General features: G+C 39.8%; 1 protein-coding gene across 2 annotated transcripts in view; it reads left to right on the plus strand.

Moving 5' to 3' along the window:
• SGMS2 (sphingomyelin synthase 2) overlaps window positions 1-17,016 on the plus strand; it is a 37,443-nt gene that overhangs the window by 14,111 nt on the left and 6,316 nt on the right. For both annotated transcript variants that reach the window (XM_044429503.1, XM_044429504.1), the window contains exons 2-4: window positions 14,411-15,073; window positions 16,557-16,674; window positions 16,802-16,955. In XM_044429503.1, the coding sequence (XP_044285438.1) occupies window positions 14,619-15,073; window positions 16,557-16,674; window positions 16,802-16,955 (727 nt within the window). In that variant the 5' untranslated portion in view covers window positions 14,411-14,618. The remainder of the gene's footprint in view (window positions 1-14,410; window positions 15,074-16,556; window positions 16,675-16,801; window positions 16,956-17,016) is intronic.

The raw sequence follows: 17,016 nt of genomic DNA on the forward strand, positions 1-17,016 counted from the left end.
GCTCTGGCAGTTTTATCTGCACCATCTTATTGGTACCCTCCCCACCTCAGGTTCGTTGGAGAGGAGAGGGTCACTCCAACTAACCAGTATGTTCTTCTAGATTGCATAATACTTCAGTCACTCATAGCAAAAAACAAACAAAAGTGCACCATTCCTTAGATATAAGAAATGTTGTCCACTAACTGGTTACTTGGAAAGAGACACCATAAATAAGTTACGTACTGGTTTGTATGTTAAAGAAATATCTAGTTCTTAAAAAACAAATTGAGAAAACTCCTTTAGCACAGTGTTCATATTTGAGCTCTGTCCTGTGCAACAAATAACAAAATTTTGTGTCCATAGTTACAAAGCCATCCTTGTTTCAATGCAATTTGAATTTGGATATGCATGTACGAGTATATATTTACAGAGCTAAAATGGGTTTGTTTCTTTTGGTCTCTGTGTTTGAAGCAATGTGTATTCATACTATGGAAACACTGTGTCTCCTTTAGGAACAAATTACAATTAGAGATGAACTTATATAACAGCTGTTCATGCACAAAAATGCCAGATTTCTATGTCACTTGACAACCTCCCATGGCAATAACAAATATAAATGACACATTCTAAAAATAGCTGAGCCACTTCTTTTGGGTGAGCATGTGGCTGATGACACCTTTTCCGTTTGCTGGCTGTTGACTCACAGTTTTTAGCTGAGGTAAATGAAAGTACATATTACTCAGCACACACCCCTCCCTTTTATTGCCTATGACTTAACACACTCTCTCTTTCTTTTTTTCATTTGGGTACTACTCTGGCACTCGAATCACTGCAGCCAAGTAATGATAAAGCAGTTTGTGTCTATTTTAAGGTGCCATTTTTCAAGCTGCAAGAAAAATGGAATAAACATTAGTGTTTGAAGTGAAATGGTAGGAAACTGTGAATATGTGAGAGAACATGTATTACATCAAGTAATTTTTACTGAACCAAACTGTTAGGTTCCAGATAGTTTCTTAGTCCTTTCCCCAGCAAATTCATTATGCACAGTTCTTTCTAAAACATTGTTTGACATAACAATAAGGAGCAAGTATGGATGTGAAGTTATGCTAGCTTGCTTGCTCCTCTCAAGTAATTTCTGGATAGAGGTTACTGTGTTTGGCCTGGTTGTTCTTTCAAGGGTGATTCAAGTTCAACAGATTGATAGTAATTGGAGTTGTACTGACGGGTCCTATACTGTTCCACAGATTCTTTAACCATGCATTGATACTACAAATGTCAACAATAATAAAAGATCTAAATTAGGTATTAATTGGAGGTAAGATTGAAGAAATGATCATCTTTTAAAAAATCCTAATCAGTGTACTGATTTATAGCCAGCTACTGGTTTAAACCGCTGTGCTGCTGGGCTGGTTGATCAAAAAGGTCACCGGTTTGAATCTGCACAACAGGGTGAGTTCCCGTTGCTCCATCCCAGCTCCTGCCAGCCTTGCAGTTCGAAAGCATGCAAGCATAGATAAAAAGGTACCACTTCGATGGGCAGGTAACAGCGTTCTGTGCACTTCGGTGTTTAGTCATGCCGGCCACATGACCACAGAGACTGTCTGTGGACAAATGCTGGCTCCCTTGGCTAGGAAACGGAGATGAGCACTACTCCCTAGAGTCAGACATGACTGGACTTAATGTCAAGGGGAAACCTTTACCTTTACTTTACCTTACTCTCATTACTAGAATGGGCATTTAACATCAGCAAAAATAGGAAATGCATCACTAAGAAAGGGGGAAAGAATATGCTAACATAGTTGCATGAATGACAATTTAGAAATTATTATTATCTAAATTGAAATAAAATGTATTTCATGATAGTGGAGACAGCTGGCCATGTACTTTGTGGGCCTGTTCATTTTGCTGTACAGTGCTAAGTCTTGATGAGCAACTTCAATGGCCTTGCTTACCTTTCTTAGGGTTGTTCAGTTTTAAGCCAGGCTTGGAAAGGGTAGCCTATCAAGCAGAGGATACCTTTGAATAGAGGACTGTCTCTAAAGGAATATTTGCTTGTGTGACTATCAAGAAACTTTCTGATCCACTCAGAGCCCCAGCAGTCCCCACTCCATTAGGCCTATCACTGGGGGATGGTATCACAGAAAATGATATTTAATTGAAGCACTTTTATCCCACTTGTAGGATATCCCAACAAGGCACTTCCAGAATGCCTTACATAACCTGAGCAATATTTTTTCATTAAAACAGTCAACTCTATAAAGAGGTGGTAAAGATGACAATTTGCTGTTTCTTCCCGTGCAAAGAGCTATTTAATCTAATGGCTTCTATGAGGAAAGGAAATGCACATTCCCAGCTTGGTGAAGCTTACATGGGATGGGAAATGCAAAGATGGCAGTTTGCCTTTGTGGCTGCTTCTTCATATCTGTTCATCCAAAAATTTAAATGTGTTCCAGATTTTTTTGGTTTTACCTTTGCTTTCTTAGTATGTATCAGTCTGAATGTCTTAGAATTTTTAAGTATGTAAATCATAAGTTTCAGTCCTGTACTTTGCCATGCAGTCTTCCCTTCTCCTTGTTCTAGAATCCTAGCTTCTAGTCAGTTTCCATCCCAAATTGCTCAGTGTGAGTGTGTTTGTGTGTGTGCATGCACATACTACTGTCACTGCTGTACCTGAAACTTTGGGGTACCTAGTTGCTATATTTTGTTCTTTCTCATTAAAGAAGGAATTTGTCCAGTGAGCATTATGTGTAGTGTTTATAAATGGCAGTACCAAGCAAAGTGCTTGGTCTGAGGTAAGGTTGCTTTCTGCTTGGATTTGATTGTACTTTATGTCTTGAAAGCTATACTTGGAGATCAGTCGTTTGTCCTGAAATAGCCTGTGGCCAAAGCAAAAGCATAATGCAATTGTGTTCTGGTTCTTTATGCCTGAGTGTCTTAAAAGAAAATGCCAGCTTTGTACACTGAGCCAACACATATAAAGAGCCTTGCAAAAATCACTTTGTACAGTACAACACGAGGATGTAACAAATCCACTTAATGGTGAATTTATATGATACGATGAAAATTGTAGGTCATGCTGCAAAGTTATTAAGAATGTGAAATGCAGTATTCAAAATCATAAAATGGGGATGAAATGGCTCCAAGGAGGGGAACAGCTGGACATAAACAGTTCTCTATATCACTATAAGTGCAGTTATTCCAGCAGTGTAGAGATTTATTTATTATTGTATTTGTGGGCCACCCCATAGCCTGGGGGCTCTCTGGGCAGCTCACAAAAACAGAAACAACAGCATAACATAACTATAATAAAATAAAACAATACCATCTAAAACCACATACAATCCAACTAATAAAAAGTACAAAAATAGGAGGATAATATAAACAACAATAAAACCAGCAGCAAAAAGCAAATTAAACCATGATTCTAAAAACAGGTACTAAATTAAGAAGTATTTACTTGGTGGTGAAAACAGAGTAACAAGGGAGCCAGTTGCACCTCTATAGGAAGAGGGTTCCAAAGATGAGGTGCAATAATACAAAAAGGCCCCTTTTCTTGCCAATTCCCCCTTCACTTCTGGGGGGTGGGGGGGGGTTTGACATGAAATTACCTGTGAACAAGTTACAATTGCATGAAGTTTTCTTCAAAAAAGTAAACTGTATTGTATTTGAGTTTAATAATAAGTATTCTTAGGCTTGATGTCCTGGTTTGTAGTTTCTTTGTTTGGACATCTTAGAGAATGATGATCTAAGTAGCCAGGATTTTTTTTTTCTGAAGCCAGATGTGTGAGAGGAAGAGGAGAGGCAGAAGTCGAGGGAGCATATAGAGGCACACTTACTTTATTGGACTGGAATTGTTATTGAACCAAGCCAGCACACTTTATTTTAGAGATTAAAATGACTTACTGATATTTTAAAACATATTTTAACTCCAGAAATGGTGTGTTACAGGTTTATTTGGTGTTATATGTTACTGGAATTAAATATTTACGTAGCTCAAATATTAAATTATAACCAACTTGGGTTGAAAGTAATTTCTTTGGGATAGTACTTGCAGTCCCTTTACCCATTGCTTCTCATTCTCAACACAGTATTTTTCTTTGCCACACTTCCTTTGTAAATAGAGTGTGGGCTGGAATAGAGGCGTTCTGGCTACTAGGCACCTAAATAAAACAATTTGATGTTAAAATTATCACTCCATACAAGAAAGCCTACAATGCTGACTGAATTTCTGCAATTATCTGGCCCAAGAAAAGAAGAAAGTAAAAGATGATATTTCAAAATTCATCACAAACCTTCTGACTGGCCTTAAATAACTACTCAGTGGCTACTGAACTAGCTAGTCACTATAATACTGCTTTAATAGGCTGAATGTTAGAGGTGTTGAAATCACCTTGACAGATTACCTTGTGGTGCAGAACAATATAACAGTTAAGCATAGCATTATTAATTAGAATCTCCAGTATTTAAATGATTTAGTTCATTGAAAAATTATTCATTGAACTGTCAACCTACTCTTACCCTTTCTTGTCTAGATAGGAGTTCTGGATAATATTACTAATCCACTCAATATTGAACTGAAATTTGGTGTGTTGTAAGCACAACCGTTCAACCCTGACTGCTCTTTAGAAGACCAGATACTGAATATGAAACTCAAATACTTTGGCCACCTAATGAGAAGGAACAACTCATTGGCAAAGTCCCTGATACTGGGAACGATTGACAGCAAAAGGAGAAGGGGATGGCAGAGGATGAGGTGGCTTGATGGACTCACTGGGGCAGTGGGTGTGAGCTTGGCTGGACTCCGAGGGATGATGGAGGACTGGAGAGTCTGGAGGAATGTTGCCCGTGGGGTCGCGATGGGTTGGACGCGACTTTGTGACTAACGACAAAAGTACAACCATAATATGGAAGGAGATATGCCAGGGGTTTTTTCTTCCTAAGCAGTTGAAGGAAATGACAGTTATATTCTGTTAACTGATAATAGTGCCTTCGGATATTGGTGTAAATTGTTCAGCTTAGCCTGGCTTCAATACTTTATCTTATCTGATCTCTTACACGTAGAGAAGTAGCAAGAGTGCACTTGTTTCTTCCTCAAAGGACCACAAAAGATTTACATGTAGATTTATCATTTGAATACGATGTACACATTGACTGAGAAGTGGGGTGAAGTTAAGGTTCTTGATTGTCAGTCCTCACCTTCCTGGACTGTTGTTGCTGCTGTTCACCTCCTGCCCTGTGAGAGACCAAATGGGAACAACACATATAATCTGCATTTGTGACTGTGTCTTGATTGGCAGTTACCAGTGACAGCTACTCTGCTCATGCAAGAGGGCAGTGCAGTACAATTGTTAGCCCTGGGTTCAGAATGGCTTTTAGAGGTGATCAGTTAGGGATGTTGGAAAAATAAGACAGCTGCTGAAGAATATGAAAACATTTAAAATGTTTGCTACATTCTTCATCCTCTGACTGAAATATAATATCTTATAAAAACATAAAATAATAAGCATGTCTTTTTGCAGGTTGATATAGGCATGGTGGGGCAAGAAAGGATCTGTTTAGGGGTCCTTGAGAATTCAATAGGATCTTTGTCCAAGGCTATACTAATCTTCCTGAATAACAAACTGTTGGCTATGTCCGATGGTGGCCGAACAGCGAGAAGTCATCTTTTCTTTCAGAGCCCATCTGCTAACAGCAGAAGAGTTGGCTAGTCCCATAATCCTCTTAGATGATCTGATGAAAGAAAACCAAACATGGGAGGAGGCTGGGTATCATACTGAAAGAGAATGGTGGGGTGTAAATTAGCAAAATGGGTATTGCTGTTTCAGGAAGAACAAATCAGAGAGTGCCGGGGATATTGGAAAGTCCCACTGCCCCTGGACCAGAGATTGGGCCCCAGACCTTAACTGGAAATCCAGGGAACTAAATTGAAGTGGATCTTCCAAATGGAACCAGACCATCATAGGCTGGTGGAACTGGAATAGAACTTAAGTTTTGGGTTTCTCCTATACCTATGTGGCAAACTCCTCTTTGTGGACACATGGTTGTAATGCCATCTCAGAGATCCATATTACCCAGACCATCTTATGTGGGATTGAATGTGTGAATTGTATTCATGATAGCCTATTTTAGGGAGGATATTACTTTGAGGAAGTGAGAGTTCCCCAGGATCAAATAACATTTTCTGGTTTTTATTCTTACAGTAAAAAGGCAAAGACTGGTCCCTTTTTCAATTGTGGAAACAAAGGCTATCAGGAGCTTCCTCACAATTGTGGGGACTTGTTATATCGGAGTCATATACCCCCACTTAAAATATAAAATTACTCACACCCTATATTCCATCCTACCTGTGGGAGATTGCCCCATCCTATCCCCCATGCTGTTCAATATCTACATGAAACCACTGGGAGAGGTCATCCGGAAGTTTGGGCTGAACTCTCATGAGTATGCTGATGACACTCAGCTCTACCTCTTGTTTAAATCTGATCCAGCTGAGGCAGTTTTGAGTCTGAACCAGTGTCTGAGTAGGGTGATGGACTGGATGAGGGCCAATAAATTGAAACTCAATCCAGACAAGACAGAGGTACTCTTGATGGGTAGACTCTTAGTCCAGGGGGAGCTGTCTACCCTGTTCTGGACAGGGTTGCAGTCCCCCTGAAAGATACTGTGGAGCTTGGGGGTGCTCCTGGATCCAGAGTTGTCCCTGGAATACCAGGTAGCATTCGTGATCAGGAACACCTTTTATCAACTGCAGCTGATATCACCTGCATCCCTATCTGGGCAAGCAGCACCTAGCAGTGTTGATCCATGTGCAGGATCACATCTGGAATACTGTAATGCTCACGTCTAGAATACTGCAATGCTCTTTATGTGGGCCTGCCCTTGAAAACAGTTTAGAAAGTTCAGTTTGTGCAGAACAGGGCAGCCCATCATGGTTATCAGATTTGCTTGGCTAAAATACCTATTTGTCTATGGGATCATTATATGCACTGTGCTTATAAGTCTGTGCTGTTGCATTTGGTATGTTCCAATCATTAAAGAATGTGTAACTCCATGTTTAACTGTAGCCCTTGATACACGCCTCTGTCATTTGCAGGTGGATCACCTGTCCACAAGATTCTGGATCAGGGATCCAAGGTGGGGAGTATGATAGACAAATTTATCCTAATCTTAAACCTCAAGCCTCAAGAAACACTCCAACTTGTCACATACACAATGGCAGCGTACCTATACTAAATATCAAAAGAGGCAAGGATGTAGCAGCAAAGACTAGTTGTAGCCGTTTAAACAGAAATCAAGAACATGCCACTAGAACAGTGGAGGAACCTGCATAGTTTGGGTGGATGCTGCATGAGAACTTTGCTTTGCTTGCATGTCCAGTGATGGACTTCCGCTTGCAAAAGTTAGCTTTTATTTTCCTCAAAAACCCATTGTGCCAGTTTATGCTATTAGTCCTGGGCTTTAAATTTCTTAGAAACAACTGAATCAGAGAATCGGTCCATCTAGCCCAGTGATGGCAAACCTTTTAGAGACTGAGTGCCCAAACTGGAACCCAAAACCCACTTATTTATCACAAAGTACCAACACTGCAAAAAACCCTGAAAACTGAGGCTTTAGTTTAGAAAAGGGATGAAAACAATAACAATAATGCCAAGTTAAGCAAAACACAAAAATATTAGGTGTCAATGAAAGTTCTGTAGATTGTGATGAACTTTTTTGCATACTTTTCCAAAAGGGGAAATGCAAACCTGTCAACAAAGAGATAACAGAGCAAATGACAGATGGATTGTCCATCCCATACATTCTTAGTGTTTGTAATGTGACACCCATCCCTTAACCTCTGGTTATGCACAATTAGTAAGTATATGAACCTTACTTCCAATGTCATGTTGCATGGCAACGGTAGAAGTAGAAGTGGCCCGTAAGAATCTTATTTTGTTAAAAGCAATATAGAATAGGTTCCTGATTGTAAATTCACTTAAAACATATTAGGTACATGAGGGGGTGTGAGGGGTTGTCTCATGGAGGTGGGTAGAGACCTGTTCTCCCCTGCAGAGAAAGGCAGGATGCGCTCCAACGGAGCCAAGCTCAAGGAACCAACATTCAATTTGGACTCCAGGAACTACTTGCTGACAGTTAGGACCCCGAGGGCATGGCACAGGCTTCCACAGGAGGTGGTTGAAGCCCCATCGGTGAGGGTGTTCAAGGATAGGCTAGAGATGCACATGGTAGGCATGTCATGAGTGGAGCTGGCAGTTTCTATATTTCTGTGTTTCTATTACAAGGTTTAAAAGTGCTGCTGTGTCTAATTAACATAAACACATGTTGAAGCAATTGCAATATGGAATGATTTGTATCATATAAACCCAGGATGCTCAGCAAAAGTCTGAAAGCCTGTCAGAATAAAACCTCTGTCATGCACTAATCCGTTAATACTTTTTATGGTAGTGTTTGTCAAGATTCCCTGAACTACCAGTAAGCTCACCTTGTAATAATCAGCTGTATATTTTCTCTGTTTCATTACATGCCCATTTTAAAAATGGTAAGCCTTGCTTACATGTAGTTCTCATCAAAGTGAAATGGTGTTTGGGGTTTTTTGCTCAATTTCTGATAAGCAGGCACTACGCTAGGATCAATAATTAAGCATTCATAATAATTAAGTGGCATTATAATTATGGGACCTCTTTTTTTGGAAAGTAGTTGCCTCAGTTCTTGTTTATATTTTTTTTCTTGTACATTTAAGCAACATGGAGGAATATCCAAACAGCATTTCTGACATTTAATATTGGAAGAAATGATCTATTGTTTCTGCTTTCCTCCTAATTGCTTAGCAAATGAGAGTCTGCTTCACTCTGTTCCTGTAGTTTTTATTATTTTTAATATGTATTTGAATTTTAAATTTGTCATTTGCTTTGGAGATGCTTAATTAAAATATGCAAGATGAGTATTTTTATTTTTAATAATAACTTTAGAAACAAGTTAGAACACTATCACTCTCATGGCAGATGGTTATAAGCCTCTGAAACCATGCGCTGCATTTTCTCTAGTTCACCATTTTTGGCCATCTAGATTTGGTGCCACAGAGGGAAGAAATAGCAATTCCATGACCTCCAGGTGCCTCCTTGCTCTGGCATGTCCCCCTTTTTCCCTCTGAGGCCCAGCTGCAACCTCAGAGGAGCAGTTCCTCCATGCTAGCTGTGAGGGAGGGACATGGATTTGGCCTTCAGAGTCTCAGCTCTTGAACAATCCTGTTGTCTCCCAGACTATATCAAAAGGCTGTAAGATTGCACCTTAAATTGCTGCTGTAATATATTGATCATCTGATTCAAAGCCATTTGCAATTGAATTTATATCAGTGCTTTTAGAGACCAATCTTGAAGACCCATTCTAAGTTGTTGGTGTATCAGTAAAGGAACTACCATGTTTCCATGTCCAGACAACTACTAAAATTAATATCTGCCACAAAATTTTGCAGTGTTGAAGTATGCAAGCTATGCTGCCTTCCAGGATGTTCCATTCCACCACTCCTCATCTAAACTCTCATCCCTGCCAACAGTTCATCAGCATTCCAGGCCAAGTCAGCATTTATATCCCAAGTCAGCATTTATGATTTATATCCCACCTTTTTCCATTTTTTAAAGAACTCAAAGCTATTCAATATCATTCTTCTCCTCCTCTCAGCCCTATCTTCACAACAATCCTGTGAGGTTGGTTGAGCAGAGAGTCTGCAACTGGCCCGAAGTCAGCCTGTTGACTCCATGGCAGAGCGGGGACTAGAACCCAGATTGCCTGAGTCCCAGATCCACACTCTTAACCACTACACCACGCTGGCTCTCAGGCTTCACTTGCTTGCATACCAAAAACCCACTGGATAAAGCAGTCTGCCTGTTGGAATAAAGTCAGCTAAGAAAAAGCAAACTTAGCCTCCCTTGGGTAGGAGTTGCCACTGAGATGGTCCTCTTTCACAATGTAACCAGATTCATATCTGAAGTGAACTTCAAAGAAGACTCTTAAGAACAGGCAGACTCATACGAGAGAAGGCAGTCTTTTAGGTAGCTTGAGACAAGGGCTTGTTTCTTGAAATGCTACTTTTCTAAATGAAAAAGCTGGCCAAATAATTTTCCTGATCATATATGTAACAGTTTGGAGACCGGGTAATTAATTTCACAACATTATAATTGTACTTTTTCATGCTGCATGTTGTAAAGTATGGTCTGTTTCCTTCTCTGTCGTTCCCATGTGGTCACCTAAGAAAGCAGGGGTAAGAAATAGGAACAGAAGGGTATTTCCATCTTATTGTTAAATACATTGTGTCCTTCATTTAAACAAACCTTCCGAAAATCTGAAGCCCAATCTATCCCATAGAGATATATTATATGTTTGAATTTTCTAAGAATCTAGTGCCTTTCAGCACAGCATCCTTTAATCAGTGAATTAGATGTTCATATTCTGGTGGGACGAATGGAGAACCTATTGTGCTTCTGTTTGGTGGACTAGCTTCTCGTTTTTCCCATCCATAAGAGTAGGACTCAGCCCCCGAAATGAGAAGCAGTAAACAAAAATGAAACAAGCAAATGCAGCACACCTGTCGCTGCTGTATCACTGTGACCTGTTACCATATTTTCCATATCATAGTTCTATGCAGTTACCAAACCAAATGCAGCCTACTGGCTAGCTGTAATATTTGCATTCCACTCTTTAGGGCTCAAATGTGCTAGTTCTGTGGTTTCCTAGGACTTGAAGAAAGGGAGCATGTCAAGTTCTTGATGAGCCATACTACATTGCTGGTGGGCTGAAACACTTTAAGTGAAGAGTCTCTTGACCCAAAGTTAGAAGTTGTGGCTCCTTGATAAGGATGAACCATAGCTCACAACTTATTGTTTACTGAATATAATGTTCAGCCATTTTCAAGGAGGGCCATTAAAATATAATTTAAAAATATAACTATCTCTGTAAAATATAATTCCCTGTGCCTACTTTTCTAGTTTACTCATTTGGTTCCCAAAAGCTGGTATGGGAAAAGGTGGGCCATAAAAGATGTATGAATAATCATTATCATTAGTGGCACTCCTACCCATACAGTGCCTCTGTATGCTTTTGAAGCAATGAACTGTAAGCACTGTAACTGGTTATATGTTGTCTGTTCTCTCTCTGTCTTTGTTTATTTAAAGGCTTATTTTGCATGAGTTTGTTGTACTGAAGTTAGCCTGACCTGTCTTCTTAAACAGTTTGCTTTATGTTGCAGAAATATGATGCAATTGTTTGCTTCAGAATACTTAATTAGTATATTGTACCTATGACGATAGTGCTTAAAATGCTGCTTAAAAGTCTTTCCTTTCATATGCATTTTATTTGAGGAGGAATAATGGAGTTGAAAAGGATCATTCAGGCTATCAAATCCAACCTCTGCCCAGTGCAGGGATCTGGTTCAAAACATCCCTGATAGATGGTCTTTACTTGAATACCTCTAATGATGACCCTAGAGCCTCTAGATGTGTTGGTTCCATTGTCTTACTGTTAGGGATTTTGCCTCCCTGCAACACAAACCAATTGTTTTGTGTCATACAATCTTGAATAATAGGTAACTGGTTGTGAGGCTTTTCAGGTATTTGGAAAGTACTATCATATCTGCCCTCAGACTTATCTTTATACAGTATATCACAGAAGTGAGTACACCCATCACATTTTGTAAATATTTTATTATCTCTTTTCATGTGACAACCCTGAAGAAATGACACTTTGCTACAATGTAAAGTAGTGAGTATACAGCTTGTGTAACAGTGTAAATTTGCTGTCCCCTCAAAATAACTTGTTTTGTGAGCCGCCCCGAGGCTTCGGCGAATGGGGTGGCATAGAAATTTTATAAATAAATAAATAACTCAACACACAGCCATTAATGTCTAAACCGCTGGCAACAATAGTGAGTATACCCCTAAGTGAAACTGTCCAAATTGGGCATTATTAGCCATTTTTCCTCCCTGGTGTCATGTGACTCGTTAGTGTTACAAGGTCTCAGGTGTGAATGGGGAGCAGGTGTGTTAAATTTGGTGTTACCGCTTTCACTCTCTCATACTGGTCACTGGAAGTTCAACACTGCACCTCATGGCAAAGAACTCTCTGAGGATCTGAAAAAAAGAATTGTTGCTCTACATAAAGATGGCCTAGGCTATAAGAAGATTGCCAAGACCCTGAAACTGAGCTGCAGCACGGTGGCCAAGACCATACAGCGGTTTAACAGGACAGGTTCCACTCAGAACAGGCCTTGCCATGGTCGACCAAAGAAGTTGAGTGCATGTGCTCAGTGTCATATCCAGAGGTTGGCTTTGGGAAATAGACGTATGAGTGCTGCCAGCGTTGCTGCAGAGATTGAAGGGGTGGTAGGTCAGCCTGTCAGTGCTCAGACCATATGCTGCACACTGCATCAAATTGGTCTGCAGGGCTGTCGTCCCAGAAGGAACCTCTTCTAAAGATGATGTACAAGAAAGCCCACAAACAGTTTGCTGAAGACAAGCAGACTATGGACATGGATTAGTGGAACCATGTCCTGTGGTCTGATGAGACCAAGATAAACTTATTTGGTTCAGATGGTGTCAAGCGTGTGAGGTGACAACCAGGTGAGGAGTACAGAGACAAGTGTGTCTTGCCTACAGTCAAGCATGGTGGTGGGAGCGTCATGGTCTGGGGCTGCATGAGTGCTGCTGACACTGGGGAGCTACAGTTCATTGAGGAAACCATGAATGCCAACATGTACTGTGACATACTGAAGCAGAGCATGATCCCTTCCCTTTGGAGACTGGGCTGCAGGGCAGTATTCCAACATGATAACAACCCCAAGCACACTTCCAAGATGAGCACTGCCTTGCTAAGGAAGCTGAGGGTAAAGGTGATGGACTGGCCAAGCATGTCTCCAGACCTAAACCCTATCGAGCATCTGTGGGGCATCCTGAAATGGAAGGTGGAGGAGCGCAAGGTATCTAACATCCACCAGCTCTGTGATGTCGTCATGGAGGAGTGAAAGAGGACTCCAGTGGCAACCTGTGAAGCTCTGATGAACTCCATGCCCAAGAGAGTTAAGGCAGTGCTGGAAAACAATGGTGACCACACAAAAGATTGACACTTTGGGCCCAATTTGGACAGTTTCACTTAGGGGTGTACTCACTTTTATTGCCAGCGGTTTAGACATTAATGGCTGTGTGTTGAGGTATTTTGAGGGGACAGCAAATTTGCACTGTTATACAAGCTGTATACTCACTACTTTACATTGTAGCAAAGTGTCATTTCAGGGTTGTCACATGAAAAGAGATAATAAAATATTTACAAAATGTGAGGGGTGTACTCACTTCTGTGATATACTGTATATCCAGTTCTTTAAGTCATTCCACACAGTACTTAGTTTCTAGTTCCTGATCATCTTGAATGCCTCGGCACTTGTTCCAAATTATCTGATTCTTTCTTAAAGGATTAACCACAATATTTGAGATGAGATCTGACCAGCACAGTGTAGAATGGAACAATTACTTCCTGCAATTTAGAAACTATACTTCTGTTGATGCAGCCTAAAATTGTTTTGCCTTTTATTGCAGCCACACCAGTCTGCATGTTTATAACCTTTCAGAAGCCATCATGGCTCTTTTTCCCCAGTGACTGTATAAACTTGGCCAATGCCTTTAGGTTTGGCTGCATTGTACAAGGTTTTTAAATACAACTTAAAACTTTAACTGTTTTTATGCTTGCTGCTGAATCAAGACAGACTCTTCAGCTCCTCACCCCACAAAAACTCACGGAATAAGTGCACCATCTAATGAATTTTTACATTTTTCCTGGCCCCTCTCTTCTTACCCTGTATATTTGTGTTATGATTCTTTTTCTGTGGTTCACCCTTTCAAGGGGTACTATTATTATTACATTCTTACTATTATACTGCTGACACATTTTAATTTTAAAAGGTGCTGTCCTGAGCTTTAGGAACATGGAAAGATTTAATGAAATATTATTTTGATATATTTAGTATTTGACTCTCTTACAGCAGTCTCCTTGAAACTGGATTGGCTTAAGTAGAACTGCATGCATTGTGACACAAATTAAAACTGAACCCAGAAGATACGAATTTTGTAAGAACTATACATCTCTAGATGAACTGACTCATGTATGTTGACAGCTAAGGACTAAAATAATAATTGGTTACAGCTACTTCTGAAAGAGCATACATATCACTATTAAGAGTCTAAGTCCTAACCATTAAATTTCATATATGTTGCATTTTTTCATAGCGAGATTGCTTACTTAGGTTTCCTAATTACAGTTAAACAGTAAACCCAATTTGGCTAATGTTTATTTCTGTAAATTTCACTTTCCCTTGCAGTGCTTGTTAATTTACATGTGGAGACAACTATGTGGATTTTTACAAATGTTATATCTTTACCTTTGATTGCAGAGGGCATGTTGGTGTTCCTTGGAACAGAAACTTGTGATACTCCTTCCAGAAAACTGAAGTCATAACCGAAGGTGAAAGTGGGAACCACAAGTCCTCACTTTGCTGAAATTGGCTGGAATTGCAGGAGACAGACAGTTATAAAGAAGTGGAAAATATTGTTTAGAAATCAGACAGGAATTAATTAGTTTTGCCACACGTGTTAAGCCTGATGGATACCATAGAGACAGCAAAGCTTGAAGAGCACATGGAAGGTCAGAACAATGAGACTGCAAATGGGTATGTCCGACCTGCTCTGACTGTCAGTGAGGAAAACAAGAATGGCAGCACCAAACCAAAGAGCTTATCCAATGGTTTGCGCAAAGGTGCTAAAAAATACCCAGACTATGTTCAGATTGCTATGCCCACAGATTCTAGAAACAAATTTCCTTTGGAATGGTGGAAAACAGGCATTGCCTTTGTGTATGCTCTCTTCAACTTAATCTTAACGACTGTCATGATCACAGTGGTACATGAGAGGGTTCCTCCTAAGGAGCTCAGTCCTCCATTGCCTGATAAGTTTTTTGATTACATTGATCGCGTGGAATGGGCTTTTTCTGTATCAGAAATAAATGGAATTATACTAGTTGGATTATGGATAATCCAGTGGCTGTTCCTGAGATACAAGTAAGTAGTGCTGCTTATTTCATTTTTGTTATAAAAATGCATACTTTATACGGAATTATGTAAAGTTTTATATGCAATAATTTCTGGATTTGCAGAAGAAATAGTCTTGTAATGGTTGAGAAACTATTTCTGCAAGTCTGAAATTATGCAGTTACCTCAGTGAGGGTGGTTTTTATATAATCTTTTAAGTATCGTTTTTTCTAATTATCGGTGACTTATTTCTGATAAAAGCAATTGGAGTAATTTCTAACCATTTAATTTGTTGCAATAAAGGTATAGCCTCTTTATTTATGTGTAAACCAAAGCTGGTTTAGGCTGCGATCCCATATGCTGGGATGGAAAACCATGAAACTACAAGTGGCCGTCTGCAGCTCAAGGGTGTCTTAGCCACCTTCCACCCCAAATTTCTCTTCGAGCACCTGTACTGTATTTCTTTTGCTGCCTTTTTGGCTGCTGTAGCCCACTGAAGTCTCTGGTTTATCTCTGATGAATAAATTGAGAGGGAAAGTGCAGTATGGGGAAACAGAGTGGCAGGTAAGCAGCTGTGTTCCATGGTTTTGCTCAGGGGAACAAGGTGATTGCTCTGTTCAATCAAATTCTATTGGTTGCTTCAATAGCGTTCACTGGAGAGAAGTTAGACTACAACAGCCAATTCTCAGAGGGAATGGAAAGCCTTCCCTGACAAGGGAGGAGAGTTTTAAGATTCTGAGTCCCCACCCTCCATGGAGGTGATGTTAGGATGTGTTGCCCAGTTGTGTTATCACTTACCTAGAGGAAGGTCCTACTGAATTGGCAGGGCCTAAATCCTAATAGACATGTATAGGATTGCACTGTTAACCTGAAAGGAACCCAGCACCATAGTAATTAAAATGTGCTGCTGTCTCTCACTTCATGCATGTTAAATCCTCATGAAGAGAAACATTCTATTTTGTGCAAGAAATAAAACTCGATGATCTATGCACCTTCTCAGTGAAGAACAGGATGTAATCAATGTTGGCTCACAGGAATTGCCACTATTCTTCATTAGGATTTTTTCAGTGCAGTTGTAAGCACAGACTTGTTCCATTCAGAAGATTGTAGCACACTTAAGTTAGGTCTGTGCTGTGTGTGAATGGTGCAGAATTTGAAAATTCAAATTTCTGTCACAAAACGTTTTTGTAATGCTTTGTCCATTGTATTACTAGTTAGTATTAATTCATAAGAAGACTTCTGATGGATGAGACCAAAGATCCACGTAATCCAGCATGCTGTTTCACCTAATAGCCAGCTCACAGACATAGTATGAAGGTGTTAGCTGTTCCCCACCTTTCTAAAAGAGTTAACCAGTATGCACTTTTCCCTGTGAAGCTTCTGCTTCTTCATGAATGTCATTTTGTTATGGCTATATTGTCCGGTTATAGTGTGTGAATATGTATTTCACAGGAATACGTCATGTCCATAAAGATATAACACTATGAATATTCTCTGTTCATGTTTTTCCCAGATCAATAGTGGGACGAAGGTTCTTTTTTATATTGGGAACTTTGTACCTCTACCGCTGCATTACAATGTACGTCACCACCCTGCCTGTGCCTGGAATGCATTTTCAGTGTGCTCCAAAGGTAAACAGTACTTCATATAAATTATCTTTATTTTAGAAATGAATTGGCTTGGAATGCTTTATCCACCCAGATATTTCCTTCAGCTTCTCTCTGTGTTTTTTCCCTTTTTCCCTTCACTTAATCCTAGCTAAACGGAGATTCTCAAGCTAAAGTCCAGCGGATTCTGCGACTAATTTCTGGTGGTGGACTGTCTATAACAGGCTCACACATCTTATGTGGAGATTTCCTATTCAGTGGTCACACTGTTGTGCTAACGCTCACATACCTATTTATCAAGGAATGTAAGTTTATAAAATTCACAAATCTATTACTTTTTAAAGAATTGCAAAAATACCTAGAGTT

This window comes from Varanus komodoensis, unplaced genomic scaffold (assembly GCF_004798865.1).
Source record: "Varanus komodoensis strain SLA01 unplaced genomic scaffold, ASM479886v1 scaffold2, whole genome shotgun sequence".
Taxonomy (NCBI): Eukaryota; Metazoa; Chordata; class Lepidosauria; order Squamata; family Varanidae; genus Varanus; species Varanus komodoensis.